At 59.0% G+C, this 18,461-nt stretch overlaps 1 protein-coding gene across 1 annotated transcript in view; it reads right to left on the bottom strand.

Annotated features, from left to right (window-relative positions):
* PEPD (peptidase D) overlaps positions 1-18,461 on the bottom strand; it is a 111,152-nt gene that overhangs the window by 6,498 nt on the left and 86,193 nt on the right. The window contains exons 10-12 of the mRNA XM_019742726.3: positions 17,840-17,908; positions 16,217-16,294; positions 6,832-6,980 (exon numbers count right to left, since the gene is read on the bottom strand). Of these exons, the coding sequence (XP_019598285.2) occupies positions 6,832-6,980; positions 16,217-16,294; positions 17,840-17,908 (296 nt within the window). The remainder of the gene's footprint in view (positions 1-6,831; positions 6,981-16,216; positions 16,295-17,839; positions 17,909-18,461) is intronic.

Here is an 18,461-nt window from a genome sequence, read left to right as displayed (position 1 = left end):
GCTGCAGAGGCTCTGGTATCTACTGGGGGGCTGGGTCGATATCCCCCCACCCCCCAAACTGCCATTAGCCACTATTCCCCCAAGTGATATAGAACATAAAGTGATCGGTCCACTTTATGTTCACTGCATTCCTGGGGAATAAGCTGAGCCTGTCTCAGCCTCAGGCCACTGCTCTTCTCTAACATCGACCAGCCCCACCCACCTCTCCCTCCCCAGGGTCAGGCTCCCTCTGCTGCAGAAGCACACTGAGCCTTTCTGCCTCAGACCCTTTGCAGACCTGGCCTGGCCTGCGGCTTCTCATCCGTGGGGTCTCAGCATAAAAGTCAGCCCCTCCCCGGAGACCTTCCCTGGTCCCAATTATTGCCACTCCCACTGTCCCAATTATTGCCATCCTGGCACCTTGTCCCTTAGACAGGTCTGCTTCCCTGCTTCTCATGTCTTCCCAGGAAGAGCGGTCGTCTCCCCTGGCACCCCGGGGCCTGGCAGAGCATGTGCCAGTTCAAAGGCAAATGTGCAGCACGCTCTTTTCTAAGGTCTGCTCCTGCCAGAGGCTCCGGGCCTGCAAGAGCCACCAAGCAGCCCTGCAAACTTGGCTTCGTCAGACGGCCCAACCCCTGGGGCTGAGGAAGGGTGTTGCATGCAGTAGCTGACGATGCCCCAACCCCAGTGAGACTCCTGTTTTTCTTCAGCAGGGCCTTTTCCAATCGTCAAAGTAGAGCCCCCGAAAACAGCCTGCCTTCAAAACTGGCCAGCTTCCACAGTGGGCTGCGGTCTCGGCAGAGGGGGGGATCAGGTATAAATCATGCTCCATGCTGGCTCCTCTCCTGTCCTTGTGGCCCCTTGTGGGGCCGGACGTGCGGGCCTGGGCGGTCCCCACGGCGCCTGCAGTCTTCCTCGCCTGCAGGCCCCCGGGGCAGGCCTTGCACAGCGCTCTTGGCCGGGAGTGAGAGTTTCTGCCTGTGTGTGGTTAGGGTTGTGACAGTGACTAAACCTCCAGCAACTTGGCCCAGCATCTTGCCCGGATGGTGGTTACGACACCCATGGCCAGGGCAAGGGTCCCTAAAGTGTGCGGAGGTTGCTGTCCTTGGGCTAGGCTGTAGGGGTGGGGTGGGAACAAACCGGAGGTAGGCCCAGCCCACGGTTAGAGGCCCACGCCCTGATTCCTGGGCTCCTCTCACCTCGGAGCCCACATGGCTCACCCAGAAGACATCAGTGGTCCCCCAAGCCTGCTCATACTGGGGACCACCACACCGGGGATCACACTGCAGAGACTGGGTGCTGTCGGCCGTGCCCTCCCTCCCACCTACAGCATGCACCAAATCTCGTCCTGTCTTCCCGGAACATGTTCTGAACCTGGATTCTTCATGGGCCCACACCTCTCCTGGGCCCCTGACCGGTTTCCTCCCCATCCCTTGCAACGCCTCATCCCCCACATCCTGCCTATGGCCCGGACCCCAGGGCCACCCCTTTAGAACACAAGTCAGACTGGGCCAGTCCCCACCCCGAGGACAGAGTCCCACGTTCCTCAGCCTGGCTTCCATCTCCAGCGTCAATCATTACCTGCTCCTGGGCCAATGGTGTTCAGTGCCGGCCTTCCCCCTGCTGTTCTCTTAGCTGGGACCACCTCTCCAAGGCCCCTACCTCCCCAGACTCACTCCCATTCCTCCTGTGGGCCTGTGTGGAGACTCTCCAGGAAGCCCTCCCTGACTTCCCCTTCCTGTGCTGCTAGAGCACAGCAAACTGGCACAGTTGGGCCCTTGTTACAGCCTCTGAGCCCTGAGAGGGCAGGGCCTCTGCTCTACTCCACGCCTGCTACACGTGTGGCCTAAGCAGGAACACCAGCGTCCCTCATGGTTCTCTTGTAGCCAGAGCTGTGACCTCAGGGGCCCAGGATTTGGGTGTGCCCCCCACCCCACTCCTCTGTGCCCTCAGACCCCAGGGTGGCAGGGTAGCCTCTGGGTCTGTGCCCCATCATCTGCCTGTTCACTCAGAGGGACCAGAGTCTTGGTGCCCGGGCCCCAGTATGTGTCCAGAGCAACCCCAGGTCACCAGCTGCTCTTCTGTGCCCACCTGGTCCCGCTCAGGCCACGTCTTCCCCTGATGGGCTGGGAGCCTGCTGGGCCTTCTGCCTGGGCCAGTTCCACGGAGCCTTAGCAGCATCCATCACAGGCTTGCGGCCTCCTGCCCAGAGTGTGACAGCCTGGGGGCTTGGAGGCCCTGAGCCAAGCTGGGAAGGCAGCAGAGGCCCCCTGAGCTGCAGCCTCATAGACACTTCCAGACAAAGAGCTCACTTCATCCTAAGACAATGGCCCTCCAGGGATGATGTGTGCGCCAGGCTCTGGGGGTGCAGGAGGGAAGGCTCAGGGCAGGGGTCCCAGGGCAGGCCCTGTGGGCTGCAGGGAGCTGCCTGGCAGGCTGAGCTGGCGCAGGGCTGAGGGCCTCTCGCCCACCCCACCTCAGTCAGACCCCTGTCTGCTGCCAGAACCACTGGGGACCACTCACCCTGCAGAAGGGCAGGGCAGTGTGCACCCGGGCTGCAGGCGCCTGCATGCTGAACCAAGCAGGCTGCCTTGCTCAGTCTCTACGTGGTCCCCCCCTACACTCTGGCAGAGCGCCCCATGGCAGGAAATGAGGCCAGGGAGGGTGCCCGTGTCTGGGTGGCTCGCTGTCCTTGCACCTCTGTCTGCCAGACCCGTGTTCCAAGCTATCTCTAAGGAGAGGCCGGAGGGAAGTCCAGCCCGTCCCAGGGAGGGAAGCAGAGCCCACAAAGGCACAGGACCACAGGCCATAGGAGACAAACGGTGAGCCTTGTGGGCCTGCCCGCTCCCGGTGTCCTTCTCACCCGGGTGCTACTGTGTTTCCCCGAAATAAGACCCAGCCGGACCATCAGCTCGAATGCGTCTTTTGGAGCAAAAATTAATATAAGATCCGGACTTATTTTACTATAATATAAGACCGGGTCTTATATAACATAACATAACATAACATAACATAACATAACATAACATAACATAACATAACATAACATAACATAACATAACATAACATAACATAACATAACATAACATAACATAACATAACATAACATAACATGTAATGTAATACCGGGTGTTATATTAATTTTTGCTCAAAAAGACGCATTAGAGCTGATGGTCTGGCCGGGTCTTATTTTCGGGGAAACATGGTAACAGCATCTTCTCCTGTTGTGTTGCCTACTCTCGGGGCGGGGGCACTTCTCACCACTGAGAGCCCCAAGGTCACACTGGCAGCCCCCTGACACCAGGGGCAGAGCCACGAGTGGGGGACAGCCGCACACAACCACACGGGCTGTGAACGGAACGATGGAGGGTTTGTTCACTCAGACCGAGACACAGTTGCTTCCACAGAACACGAGGAGTGGGGCTCCAGGAGGTGCGGCCCTGCAGCCCCAGACCAGGGCGACCAGGGTGGGTGGTAAGCAAGGAGGGAGAGGGAGATGCACTGGTTGCTGGGAAGGGGGAGGCGAGGCTGCAAGAGGCCTGGGTGCTCACCACAGACCTCAGTGCTCCATGCTGCCTGGCGGGACCGAGTCTGCAGAACAGCCCTGCACTGGGCTATGGTCAGTTCAGATACCACTTCTCTGGGCAGCCCCTGCCGGGCTCACCCCGGCCCTCCCCACAGTGCCTCTCCCCTTATGAGGGCTTGGGGTCCCATCGGCACACCTTGGTGCCTGAGAAGACAAGGTGGTCTGCAGGGGGTGGGCCACCTGTCCTGGCACAGAGCCCCAGAGAGCTCCTATTCCACCCAGCCAGGAGCCAGCATACGGCCTTGGCCTCCAGGCCCCCTCCCATGGGGCTGGTGTGGGTGGCATCCTCCCGGGTGCTGCAGCTGCCTGGCCCACCCTGCCCATCCTCATGGGGCCCCTCTGAGTGAGCTCAGCCTCCTTCCCTGGCTGAGGGGCAGTGAGGGGCACTCCCCCTCTGACCCCAGGAAAGGGGCCCAGGCCTGCCTTCCTCAGTCCCCGGGGCGGTACCCCAGGATCCGCGTGTGCTCTAATCACTCATCTCTGCTTCTCCTTTGGGCATCTTTGCTGGGACCCTGCTGTCTTTATTCACGCTTCCCTGGAAGGTCACAGGAAGCAATCTTGCAGTCGCAGCGGGTGTTTGCCTTGGCCCAGGAGTGGACCCCACCCACCAGGGGCATTTCTGCTAGGACAGGGCACGGGGCTGACCTGGCCATGGCCTTCTCACCACTGTGGGGAGGTGAACTGCCCCCATCTGAGAGAAGCTCTGTGATCACGGGCCTCCTGCCCCGCAGGGACTGCACTGCGTGTGACCTGGCTTAGCCCCCAGGAACTACCAGCGGGTCACAGTCTCAGAGTACTGTGGTGAAGGTGGGGGACACTGGGGAACCTCGAGGCCCTGGCGAAGGCCCAGCCTGTGCCCCATAGCATGCTGGGGAAAGACCGCCCCATACAGTCTGCACAGACCAGCTGAGCTAAGCCTGGCCTGGCTCAGCCAGAGGCCTGTGCCTGCTCTAAGAGTAGCCCCCTGGGACTGGGGTGACCAAGTGAGTGCTGGGACCGAGCGCCAGGCCTTTCTCAAAGCCGCGCAATTGCCCTGGGGTCTTGCCTGTGAGCCTGGGCAGAACTGGGGTTGCTCTGTTGGCTGATTGGGTTGGCCAGGATACCAGCTGGGGAGCTGCCACCCAGGTCCTGCCCAGACCCCAACAGGCATTCCTGTAGTGGCGGTCGGGCAGGTAGAGCTAGCCAGGCCTTGGCCACCGCCCCTGCCTCAGCACTGGGTGGGGATAAGCAATACCAGGACCTTGAAGCCTGGAGCTCTAGGTGAGCAAAGGGCCCCGGGGAGACACTGTCCTTCTAAGGCCCCACTTACCCAACATCCCACCAAGTGCCCTCCCCAAGAGCACTCAGGCCCCAGCCTCACTCTGACAGCGCTGCCGTCTCCAGTGTGGAGTGTGGTAGATAGCCCTCGTCCCTCTATACTGTGGCCAGTGGCAGGCTCGGGTCCAAGCCGGACCCTCCCATGCTCCCTGAGGGACCCCTGATAGGGTGTGGGTACACAGGGAGCCCAGGGTGTGCTCCGGCCCCCTCCCAACCCTCACAGGCAGCAGAGCTTGGCTCCTTCCCGCCGGGCTCTGGGCCTCCGGGACATCGAAATTCACAACTTCCTGTGCAAGGGCAAAGAGTGCTCCTGTGGGAAAGGTGATACGGTTTGCTCTGTTTACGTGGTCACAGCCTACCCTGGCACAGCTGCAGAGGGGCACATGTGGGAGCGAGGAGGGAAGCATGGCCTCCTGGGGGCCATACATCCCAACCCACCGTCCACCAGCCAAACCCTTTCACTGCATCTGAAATTCTTATTTAAATGACCGATGTTATTCAAAACTGAACAACACCTTCTCATCCCTGGTGTAAACAGAGGGTGTGACGAGAGGAGGAGATGCGCCCTTGGGGCTGACGGCTTCACGATGCTGGATTTTACAGGTATTGGGTGATGATGCATGCCACGGTTTAAAGGTCACAGAGTATGAAAAGGGGACAGTGAGCACTCTCCCTCCTTCCGATGCCTCCACCCCGTCTGTCTGTCCATCTGTCCTGAACTTCCTGTGTGGACTTACAAGCACACGTAAGTCCGCGTTCTTACTGTACCCTTCCTTTTACAAGAAAGGGGGCCACTGGCCCCCCTGTCCTGCACTTTTCTCTTCATGCACCAGTGCATCCTGGAGTTACCCCATTATTACTACTACCTATTAAGTAGTACATGGCACTCCTTAGCGGAGGCTGCTGCTTTTTAAACAGCCACAAGATGCTGTTTGCGCAGCTGCTAAACCAGCCAAGTCCCCTCAACGTTGCCCCACATTGGATCTGACTTGGATGCTCTCCTTCCCTGTCTTCCTTTCTGTGCATATCCAAGCTCCCCATCCTGGGACTTACCTCATCACCAAGCTCTGTTCCCCCTGGACAAGAGAGGGTGTGGGGTGGAACCTGGCGTCCCCCGCACCCCTCCCTGGCCCCCCAGCCTCTGGCTGGACAGGGGACCACCCTTAAAGGCCTGCTCACAGGGTGCCTCCTGAGAAAACAAGTTTCTCAGGACCCTCAAAAGCAGCACTTGGCTGTAACGCCCCCCGATGACTGGCTGTGCGGCCACAGGGGCTGTTGAGCTGAATGCTGAGCCACCAGGTTCTGGGCCTGCAAGAGGCCACATCCTGGGGCGTTTACGCTCAGGGGTTCAGGATCTTTTCTTCTTTTTCTATTTTTAAATAAAGGCTCCTCAGAGGGATGTAAATCTGACTGCCAGGCTCCCTGATTTAATATGAACTCAGAGTCCAGCCTTCAAGGCCTCTCACGGCCCAGACCCAGACAGCCTTGCGGCTTCTGCTCACCCTTCCCTGAACACTGGAGAGACACTTGCTGTCCCCCTCCACTCCCACTGCACCCCAACCCAGTGGCAGCTACTCAGATGCTGCTGTTCTCCCTGCAGTGGACTCTGCTTTGGAACAGGGCAGGGGACATGCTGACATCCCAGTGGCCAGTGCAGGCAGGGGGCTGTGCAGGTGGAGATCAGATGGGACTGGGGGAAGCCTTAGGCTGCGCTCCCGATCCCCAGCTCTGCTCCTGCTTGGTGGCCAGCCCCCTTTCCTAGGAGTGACCCTGGGACATCACACCATCCAGAGTCTTACCAGCCGAGCACATGCGGATTCAGAGCATAGAGTGTAGTTCTGCTTCTCTAAGGCACCCTGCCGCCTCAGAGGACGGAGCCAGGCACTCAGCCACCTGGCACCCCCAGGCTGGGTGGTCAGTCCTCCCCCAGGCCCCGCCCCTGCCCTCACCTGGCTTCATGGCGCTCATGACAGCACGGCAGCTCCGCAGCACCGCCTCGTAGATGGCCTTCTGTTTTTCGGTGAACTTGCCGTTGGCAGGAAAGGAACACGTGATGTCAGAAGAGAAGCAGTAATACTCACCGCCCATGTCAAACAGGCTGTGGGGAGAGGAAGACATGAGGCCGGTGGGATGCTTGGGGACACCACTGCCCAAGCTTTCCTCCCACCTGGCGCTCACCGTGCTGAGCCCGAGCCATCCCACCATGTGATCAGCTCAGGCAGCAGTTTGGGGCCTCCTACCCTGGTATCTTCTCACAGTGCATGAACAGCAAAGGGACCCTGTGTCATCCTGGAAGACCTCTGACCCCAGAGCAGGGAAGGCTGGGGGAGTAGGGTTGACCCTGCACACACACCTCTGCCCTCCACGGCCTCTGCTGGCCAGGCCGCTGAATGCACGGCTGTGAGGACTCACTGGGAGAACGAGGGAGGGGACACGATGTCCCTCGGCCCCCACCCACCGTCTGACCTCTGTGTGAACACTCTGACAGATCCCCCCGGGCTGCCCCGCACCCAGCACAGGGCATGGCTGCAGCCACGAGGCAGTGTACACGGGAGCTGGACAGGGGCGTTGGGATGGATGCACCCGCCCGACAGAGAACATGGGCTGAGCTTCACCATGCTCTGCAGGGCCTGAGGGAGAGGCAGGAAGGACACTACAGAGGACAGCCCTTACATCCAGCACGGCTTTCCCGGGGCCTAGCCGCTGCACACCCCCACCCCCAGGGGCTGCCTGGAGCCCCAGCAGCCCCAGGTGGCGGAGTGGGTACCAGCAGGCCCACATGGAGGGAGTGGAGAGTGGGAGGACAGGCAAGGCCCGAGGCTGGGAGCTGAGAGACAGCGGTTGGTGCTGGGACAGACAGGCAGGCCTGCTGAGTCAGGAGGATGGCCCAGTGGAGCCTGCCCTCTGGACATCCCGTGACAGGGCCCGGTGCAGCAAGCCTGGGACGGGGCCGAGCCTCGCTCCCACCCCTCGTGGCCAGACTATGCACAGGGCCGCTGGGCCTCAGGGTCCTCACTGGTCAGGGGCAGGTCAAAATCCTGCCCTGCGCACCCTCCACAGTGGGATGGGACAGAATACGTGAGGGGTTCCTGGGTCCAGGCCTGGCTCCCACTGGGTCACCAGGCTGATGGGGTCCCCGGGTGAGATGGGTGGGGGTGCACGGACTGAGTACCCCTCCCCATCCTGTTCCACCTGAGCACCTCAGCAGGCTGCTCGACAGCGGGCACAGAGTGGGGACCCACCAGCCCCCTCAGCCCCTTCACAGGTTGAGGGACATTGGTCTAGCCCCAGGCCTGGGATCCTGCCGCGTCTTCAGGGCCAGGGGACCACAGAGCCAGGCAGAGCTGAGGCGGTAATGGGGGCTGCCCTCTGTGACGCTCGGTGCCTGGCTCCCAGCTTCCCGGGAGGGTCAGCCTGCAGCAGCTCGAATCCTGGCAAATCTGAGCCCGGGGCAGAGCCTCCCCTTCTACTATAGCGGTCTCTCACCCAAACCCAAATTCTAATGGTAAACGCAGCCGCTCAACATTCTAGAAGCTGCCTGTGCCTCTGGGGGCCCCTATCCCACATGACCGAGTGGGGGGACTCCGGCCCTGCGAGTGGAGCAAGCAGTGGCCTGACAGGCAGTACCAGCTACTCCACAGAAGCAGGTTTTTAGAGGAGAAACTTGAATGCTCAGGATCGCTGGAATCCAAAGTCCCCAGCCGGGCACTTTTTAATCTCCTGTCTTTTTCCGATTGCAAAACAGCATAACCAATGTCAACAGTGCAAAAAGCACCAGATAACACCTCAGGTGATTCTCGGGGGATGGGGAAGAGCCCCCAGCAGCACGGCAGGCATGGGGAGCGGAGCTGTGTGGGGCCACACAGGTTGGGTCAAACTCACAGACTCGGGGGTACCCTGGCTAGGGCGGGCTGACGGGGGGACCTGGGCCCCACTTGTGGTGACCAGCTCAAGCTCAGTGTGGGAGTCAGGGACGGCGAAACAGAGAGAGGCCCTGAGCGGACACACCCAGGCATCTGTTCCCCAGGAGGCTCCAGATGCAACTGGGTGTTTGGACCAACAGCTGCCAGCAGGTTTACTCGTGCCTGGGACACACTCCCCCTGAGCTGGCCAGGAGGGCGGGCACATCTTAGCGTGAAACTGCAGCGAAACTGAGGCTCTGAACACCGGCCTGGCAAAGCACTGAGTTGGGGGGTCAGCAGCTCAGAGCCCAGGCAGAGATGGGCTCTCCTGTCCTGGCTCTGGCACTGAGCCTTCGGGGTCACAGTTTCTGCACTATTAAAATGGGGATGGCAACGGTGTTGCAGGTGTGTGTCCTCTAGGGCCCATGTCCAGGCAGGCATGGGGAGCGGAGCTGCATGGGCCCATGAGCGTTTCAGCTGGGGAAGCAGAGTGTTTTCATTTGGGCTCCTTGGAGGCTTTAACAAAAGGAAAATCGTTTGTGGTTTGTTGATTCTGACCATCCAGGACTGGTCTGAGCAGACAGGACAGAGTCAGGAGCTTGGGGGGGAGGAAGAGGGGGGACACAGAGCGTGGGGGGCCACCACATCAGAGGGCAACCTGTAGCAGGCCCCTGGAGCAGAAAAATCTATTGGACTGTGCTGATCTCAAAGAAAAACAGAAATTACACTATTTAAAAAACCAGGAAGCCCACAAGAGCACACCAAATGCTGGAGGCACCTAAAGCAGTGAAAATGAGACTCTTGTCCAGGCAGACAAGACTCTGGACCAAGTTCTCCAAACTTGCCTCAAAAAAACCCAAAGTACGTGGGATGGCGGGTGTTTGCAGTTCCTCGGCCAGCCTGGCTTTATCATTCAGATTCTAGAAAACTTCAGCTGTATTTTTTTGTTTTAAAATCATCCACTTTCTGGAGAAGGAAGTATACACCCAGCCGGCAGCTCCATCCTGCCCAGTGCCGCTCAGGCACGGGGCTCAGTCTATTTTCGTGCTCTCAGTTCCCTATCTTTCTGCTCTTAAAAAAAAAAAAAAAAAAAAAAAAAAATCCCCCCTCAGAGTTCCTTCACACATAAGTTAATCAGATTCAAGCCATTCTGGAATCCAGGGACAAAAGCCATCTCTTTTATAAATCATCGCCTTCCAACTCCTCTGTGTCTACTTCATCCGTCCTCTGAACGCAAACTGACAATGGAGAATTCAGTCATACTTTGGCTCAGTTGCGATCGCAGGATCCCTCCTCCCTGGCTGCCTGGGGACACCACCAGGAACCCCACCATCTTTGGCCGTGTGAATGCGTCTGATAATCTAAGACATGTGGGGAGATATTACACATCTCCGAGCAATATGCTGGCCTCTCGCTCCTCACATGTGTGCATCTGCTTCTATTTCTGGCTGGGATGACAGGTTCTGTCTTCCGTTGGCTCCTACTGGGCAGCTTCATGCCCGGGCTACCTGCCACCATTGGCCCACCCAGACCCTCCCCAGGTCCCACTGCAGGGACCAGCCAGCCCACAGGCAGAAGGCCTACAAGATGGTTTGGCCAGTGACGTGGCTTGGGAACAGTTTGGGGGAGATGCACAGTGTTTACACAGAGGCCACTCTGTCCTCAGGCTGTGGCTTCATTTTAACCTTCCAAGGTGCAGCCTAACACTCAGCCACCTTGCACCTAAGACTGACACTGTACACGCACGTATGTACATGCACGTAGACCTATTCACGACAACAGGAGCATTTCAGATCCTAACTTGCAGCTGCCCAGCCAGGCCAGGCCAGGGGATTTCTGAGCCGCAGGAAACCCTTGCTTCCCTTTCGGACTTAGCGTGAGACAGAAAGAAGACATACCAGTCACCCTCAAGTTCATGTCGCACTGGGCAGCCCCACAAGATGAGGCCCGTGAACCAGCTGCCCACGCCCAGCCAGACCTTCGTGCAGTGCCAAGCCCCAGCTGCGACCATCATTTGGAGTCCTGGAGGCTCCCTCAGTGTCACAGGCTGACCCACCCAACAGACCTCTCCCCAAGTGCCTTCTGGGCACCCCTGCTCCCCAACCCAGCCACAGGAGAGCTGCCCCCGTGGGATCAGAGACAGGACAGTCACTCGAGCACCAGTGCCCATAGCAGAAACCCCCAGCACACACGGTGACAAGAGCAGACATGTGCTGGGGGCCTCCTGTGTGTCTGGAAAGAATTGCTGTTACTGTTCTACAGGTGACATGGGGAGAAGCAGAGCACCAATGTGGGGCCAGGAAGGACACCACACGGCATCTGGCCCAGTGTGTGGCTGGGACCCACGGGCCTGCTGCCACTACAGCACAGTGGGGCAAGGGCTAGGTGTCAGGGCAGTGGCCTCGCGGGGGAGGGAGTGAGTCGGCATCACGCGCGCAGCACATGTTGCATTTCACTTTTTTGGTGAGCAGTGTCCCATGATGCCTGCGAGCACCCAGGCTGTCTGGACCAGTGCTTTTCAATCTGTGGGTTGTGAAGTTACTGCGTGGGGTGTGGATAAGAAACATAAACAAATTAAAGGGATGGATAGAAAACACATGGTCAGGGTGTCTGGTTATAATTTGGGCACATGTGCGTGCATGAATGTCAGTGGTGCTTCTCACTGGACACAATGTTCACGGCCACTGGGCTAGACAGACGGCTGACCAACGTCTGTGCCCTCTTGACAGTGTTGTTCTCTTGCCCTGAGGATAGGACATGTCCTAAGACCATGAAATCCTCAGGATGGGGCTGGCTAGTGACAATCAGGTGTGGAAACAGCAAGGTGGCGGGACCTGAGCTGGGCTTGGCCTGGCATCAGGGAGTAGGCCCTGGGTGTGACACTCGTACTCTGAAGCCCACTAAGGCATCAGGCACCAGGAAAAGTGGGATTTGGAGGCTCCCCCACCCCAGACCCTGTGCCAGCTGGGGAGGAGCCCCCAGGCACAGATTTGCCCCTCTAGCAGGGCCGCAGTCCACAGACACCAGACAGACATCAGACCACGGGGCCACCAGGACGAGCAGAATTATCGCATCATAGCCTGTGGGACCCAAGTGACGCCAACGGGGCTGCCAGGGCCCTGGGTGAGCAGTGGGCACCGCCCAGCCTCCAGGGGGCAGGCTGTCTGTGACTGAGACGCAGGATGCTGCTGCCCATAGACAGAGGTGGTGAGACCGAGGCGACCTTCCCAAGCTGTTTAAACTAATGTCCAGTCCACACAAAATCTGCAGAATTAACAGGGAACTAACTTGAGAGAAGAGGCAGGAAGGTGATGGCTGGTAATGATGCTGTGAGCAGGAAATGGGTGACCAGGTGGGGAAAGAGCCCTCACAGGCCTGTCTCCTCATCTGTAGGAAAGGATGGGGCAGCTCAAGGGCAGCTGTGTAAAGGGCTCTGCCGCCCCCTCAGCTTGGGGACGTGACATGGGCAGCGGGAGCAGCAGCACAGACCACCTACAGGCCAGCAACGATTCAGGTGTCTTCAAGGGCTTCCCTGGGAGGAAGCTGGTAGCCCGTATCTGTCCTGGCCAAGAGAAGTGGGGCTTTGGTGAATGAGCGCAGGGTCCCCGCCTTTGTGGGTCAGCGGGGCAGGGTGAGGAGACAGAGGGGGTCCTAGTCCCACCAGAGGGATGGAAAGGGGGAGATGACACTGGCTGGCTGCTGAGAGTGGGGCTGGGACAGGTCTCTTCTACCAGGGCTGGCCATGCCCCGCCCATGCCCCAGGACACAGAAGCCCACTGCCAGCAGGGAGGAGGCCCAGCCCACACATCCTGAGACAACGCTGCCCTCTTCTGGTCAGTGCTGGGAGGTCCAGCTCACCACCCACCAGCCACATCGTGCCTGCAGCTGGGTAACTCAAGCCTGGACATCCTTTGACAGGTGTTCTGGAAGGTTCTGAGAAGGACCACAGGTCATCCTACCCCAGGAACCACTCTTCCTTCCACATGATGGGAAGAGTGGATGGTGGGAGAGGCAGGAGGTGGAAAGTGAGGAGGGGGGTGTGCCAACTGTTTTCCAAATCACAGCACACCCTGGACCCCTTCCTACTGTTGCCCCATGGAGTGAACCTGCTGACGGGCTCAGGAGAGGCGGGGAGTGCTACAAGGCCGGCTTCAGACCCGGGAGTCCAGAACAAGAGTGGGCCCAACTCTGGGTGCACTGTTTCCCAGCGGATTTAAACATGGACGATGGCGCCCCCTGGTGGCTCATAGGCACCACGGCAGTCCACACTTCCTCCACCTTGGGGGTTCAGGTTTTCAAAGCCCACGCTGGTTCTGGGAGGACTAGGCAAGTGCACCAGGTGATAAAAAGCTGGTATAGTATGAAGAGTGGCACTCGGGGGCCTGGAGCACAGGTAGGACAAGCCCCAGCCTGCTGGCTCTGCAGGAAGACGGCCACAATATTGCAGCTCTCACCTGCCAAGCGCCACGCTAGGCCAGGCTCCATGCACTTTGCACTTATAATCATGGAATCCTCCCAGAGCTAGATGCTATATTACCCCCCAATGACTGACAGAGAAACAGGCTCAGAGGGATGGCCACGCAGCTGGGGAGAGCAGGGACTTGAAGTGGGGGCCCTCTGTGCTCATTGTCACGTCACACAGCCCCGCCTCTCAGGTACCCTGTGTGTTTGTGGGGGGGAATCTAGGACTGTGGGGTGAGGGATGGAAAGGGCTGGCCTCACTCAGTACCCGCTCCCCACCTTCTACAGTCAGTCTGACTCCCCTGGACTATCTCTGGCCCCCAAATAACCACATGACTAAGTGTTAAAGTATCTCTGGGGAATTTTCACCGGACGTCACGGGACTGAGATGCAGAACGTGCTCCACCGACAGGGGCCTGGATTAGTGACTGGGAGACTCAGCTTCAGAAAACGTTCTGCACTATGCTCGTATTTTGGTTTTATTCCTTACGACGAAGTGTCGTGGCTTTTATGTTGGGATAACAGAGTAATTTATTATTTTCTGAATGCAGTGGGTGCTCAGCAGATCAATTTCAATAAAACAATGGCTTATAAATGCCGTCAGCAATCTGGCAGTAGCAGTAATCAACAAAACATGTTCTAAATGCTGCATAATAAATTGACTATAATAAACTCATAATTATTCTACTGGCTACATTTCAAAGTTGACACTAGAAAAAGAAAATTTGGGCTTGGCACTAACATAACATCCGTGGGATTCCTCAGATCACTTCTGTCTCTAAAGCTGTGACCAGGAGACACAGGTGCCATGCGTTGCCCAGGAGGGCTGAGGCCACAGTACCTGGGCCAGGTGAAGGCCTGATGTCTACTGTGCCCTAGTCAGCCAGGCCTACCCTGTCAGGGGCGACCCCAGGAACAGATCTGGGACTGGCCTCACCTGGGGTGAAGACCCTCTTTGGGGAAGATAAAGAGGGAAGTGGAGAAGCAGCCAGTTCCTCTGGGGTACGCCGAGCTCACAAAGAAACACTCATGGCCACATGGCCCTGGGGCAGGATAGCAGGACCGTTAGTGCGGCTGGGGCCCTGCCTCTGCCTGGGGACTGGGTCCCCAAGTCTTGTCCTCCCAACCGGAGTCAAAGAAAATTAGGAAAGGTTACAGGAGTTGGGAGCCCCTGAAGACGCCAGGTGGTCACTCCTTGGGGCTACGAGTGCTCAGCCATGATCCAGACGGCAGGGCCCTCCCATATCTTCGTCTCCAGCTGAGCCAAGTCTGAGGCAGCCAATGCCTCCCCAAAGCCCTTTGGCCCTGCACCTGGACATGGAAGCCTCCTGGTGTCGGTGACCTCGCCTGCACATGGTGTGAGGAGAGTGAGTACCCGTCTCATGGGAGCAGAGTGAGAAAATCTACCTAAACAGATGCCCCTGGTGCCAGGCCCAGGGGAGGGCCCTGTCAAGGTGCTCCACGCAGGGTGTGCTTCCCTTAGGCCAGGAAGGATGTCAGACACGGGGAGAGGCTTGCAGGGAGCAGCAGTGCTTCTGGCTGGCTCCATGGCCACTTGGGGCACCCCCTCTATGTGCCCAGGCCCCTGGGGAGAGGGTACATCAGCCCAGCCCTTGTGTTTCTGACAACTCCCTTCTGCACCCTGTGCAGTCCTGAGAGGCGTGTGCTAGCTTCACTCACAGATGAGTAAACTGAGGTTCACAGAAGGAACTAAATGGCTTTGTTTCCTCCAGGGGCTGAGCAGGGCTCCTACCAACAGTGGCCTGAGCCAGAACACCCCGTCCAGCTACTGACTCTGCCTGAGTGGAGGGCAGCCAGTCACGGTGCAGGTGTGCCCTGTGGTAGGCGGACCCTGGGACTCGGCGAGTTCGCGAAAACACTTGTCCGTGACAACTCAGAGCACGTCTCTCGGCTCATACCCCCTGGAGGACTGGGCTAGTGATCCCCGGGCGTGGGCCCCCTCACTCCTTGTTGCCGGGCCGGGTTACCCCTGCATGAGGCGGGGTCCTGACCAGTGTGCAGGCATCACTGAGACTCCAGCTCAGGGACGGAGCCTAGCAGGGGAGACCCAAGAGGAAGCATGACTGCCTAGAAGATGGCTTGGGGAGCCTTGCTCAGATGCCTCCGCAACAGGAGGGAAAGGCACCAAAGAACCGGGGTGAGCACACCCCACCCCGCTCCTCGCCCGTGGATCAATGTCTAAAGGCTAAGACAGGGCAGACCTATGGGGCTTGCGGCCTCTGGGTAGCTGTTAGCAGCCCTGAGGCAGCCTGGACTGGTCCCGCCTGATGTCTGGGTGATGGAGAGGGCAGGGGATGGGGAGCAGGTCCAGGTCACTGAGGCACCCACAGACCCCTCCCAAGGCTCAGAGAAGTGGGGCCTATGCCTAGCATGAGCTGGGGGGCCCAGCAGAGCAGGATTTGAGATTCTGCCAACAGAGGAGAGTCCGTCAGAGCAGCACAGCAGCAGGTCCTGCCCACATCTAAAGCTCTGCAAACAGCCTAGGGCTGAAGCACCACCTCTGACCATCCGAACTAATGGCCGCTTATGCCAAGGGCTCCTGTGGCTGGGCCTGGCAGGTTTCAGAGGGAGAGAGTCTCCCTAGGTGTCTTCTCTGCTCCAGACTGAGGTGCCTGCTAAATGCAGAGGACACCGGGCAGGGGCTGGGGCACAGTTCCGGCCCTCTTCAGAAAGCCCACCATCCTATGGTGCCAGGAGACCCACCTCAACCCCACATCACAGGGACCCCTGCCCCCTCTCTCAGCACTTCCTTGCTCCTGGAGAGGAGGCACCATGCAGACCGTGCCTGTGGCAGAGAAGTCTGGGCCCAGAGCAGGACCGGGGGCCTCACTGTGGTCGGCTTTTTCAGGGTGGGACCAAGACGCCCTGGCTGGTCACTCTTGAGTCCCACCATGGCCACGACATTCACACACAGCCAGGGCAGGGGCAGCTCAGGGGCTGGCTGACTCACCACATATCTCCATCCTGGATGGTCCGGTCGTTGGGGGCCCCGGCGTGTCCGTAGTGCAGGACGGCTGAGTTCTCACCACTGCAGAGTGAGAGGAGAGGTCAACAGCTCATCCTCACCCACAGGCCTCAGGGACTGGCACCCCCATCTCCTAGTACTGTCCACCTTGCAGCAGAGACCCAGGGGTGGCTGGCCCAGGCCCACAGCCTGAGAGGGGGCAGGTGGCATGGTGAACCCGGTGCTCTGTCACACACTGGCGGGCAGGCTCTCGGCTCAAGGGGGCCCTGCCTACAGGGCTTCTGTGGCTGATGCTGCTCAGGCACATGCCCTCGGGGCTGGAAGTGAGGGCCTGCTGTGGGCAGCACGTGTGAAGAACAGAATGGGGAGTAAGGGTCTGCAGGCCTGGGGAAGGGAGTCGGGGGAAGCCCTCCTTTCCTGGTGGCTGAAGGGAGAGGAGAGGCCCACTGGGGAGGGCTGGGGCTGGGTCAGAGGCTGCCGGGAGTCCTGCCAGGCCACAGACAGGGCACCAGCGGCTCCTGGCTCCTCTGCTTGACAAAGCTTCCCTGATAAGCGATGCCTTTAAGAAAAAAAGGACTTTTAAGTCTGTCCAAAGGGGGGGGGGGAACCCACCTGGGTGTAATATTTATGGCCCTGTTCGGGAGTCTCAGGAATCATAAAAGTAGAAATAATGATTTTTCTCTCTATCCACCAGAGAAGAACATTTCCAAGGACTGAGACATTCACATGTATTATTCATGTGCCGAGGACGTGCACATCGGCAGAGCCGGCTTGTCCTGGCTGAGCAGGGGCCAGACGGTCTGACCCGAGGGGCACAGCGTGAGCCCAGGGAGTGAGGGGGCCAGGACGTGCCTATAGTGACACACAAAGCCACACCATCGCCCACACAGCTGTGCACACCTCCACAGGCCACAGAAATGTGTGCTCACAGCCATGAGCTGCCCCTGTGTTTATGGTCATCGGTACCCTGTGCCTCCAAGTATACCCAGCCACATTCAGGAGACACACACACACTGAGCCCCTGCGTCCCCAGACACAATGTGCCACACGCAGACATGCCTATAGTAACACCCCCCACCATAGAGCCCCAGACCCACCCACAGCTGTGATATTCCCAACACAGTCATATGGGCGCCCTCTCTCCCTCTCTCTCTCTCTCTCTCTCTCTCTCTCTCTCTCTCTCTCTCTGTCTCTGTCTCTCGCTCGCTCTCGCTCTCTCACAGATACACAACCATAGCTCCTTTTACCCTCACTGTCCACAGAAGCCGTCATAGCCCGAGGTCACAGCCCAGTCCCCACGTGCTGGGTGTGTGCCTGTGTAGAAGGGGTGAGGCCAATGGCGGCCCCAGGAGGAGCAGCCCCCTGGAGACGGAAAGGGAAGGGATGGCAGCGGGCAGCTGGGCTCCCTTCGTCACATAGCACTGGCCGGAGCAGGCAGAGGCAACCTCAGCTCCCAGGGCCTTAGGAGGGGAGAGCAACTTCCAAACAGGTGGGCACTGGTGTGGGCATGGGAACGAGGTGTGTCTAAGCTGGGGGACGTGGGCCTCCCTCACCTTCCTCCAACCTCCTTCCACAACCATCCTGATGTGGCCCAGGATGCCCACTTACCTGCCACAGATGCAGGTGTAAGAGCTGTGACGCATGCCACCCCGGGAGTAGCAGTAGTGTTCGAAGAGGCTGCAAGAGACGGAGATGCATCAGGGTGACAGTCACCAGAGTCTACATGGCCCCTGCAAGGCCTGAGTGTGGGTCTCTGAGGCTGTAGCTGGAGCCCCGGGTCAGCCACAGGCCACAGCAGCCCAGAGGTCAGTGTGGAGGAAGCAAGGCCAGAGGGGCACCACGTGTAACACTGCAGCACTGCCCGGCCTCCCAGGCCCATGGGGAGGACAGCCCTGGCCGTGGGAAGACGGGTTGATGTAGGTGTCACAGTTTCTGCAGGGCTGGAGAGTGTCTCCCTGTGACTCCCATGTCTAAGGGCCACACCTCAACACACTAGGAGGGGCCGGACACAAACGGGGGTCCTGTCCTGGAGGATGGGGGTGAAGGGTATACCCTTGTGCAGACGGAGCAGGACAGGGCGGTCTCCAGTGAGGTGGAGAGGGTCAGGGTCAGGGGGGCAGGCCCTGTTTCTCCCTACTTGGGACAAGCAGCAAACCGGTTGGCCCCCCCAGACAAGCCCCCACCAGCCACATCCACAGCACATCAGCACTGCTGAGCCCTCGGGAGGCCA

The sequence above is a fragment of the Rhinolophus sinicus genome, chromosome 8 (genome assembly GCF_057876585.1).
Source record: "Rhinolophus sinicus isolate RSI-liver-muscle chromosome 8, RSI-T2T, whole genome shotgun sequence".
In the NCBI taxonomy this organism is placed as follows: Eukaryota; Metazoa; Chordata; class Mammalia; order Chiroptera; family Rhinolophidae; genus Rhinolophus; species Rhinolophus sinicus.
This window is presented reverse-complemented; position numbering and strand designations above follow the sequence as displayed.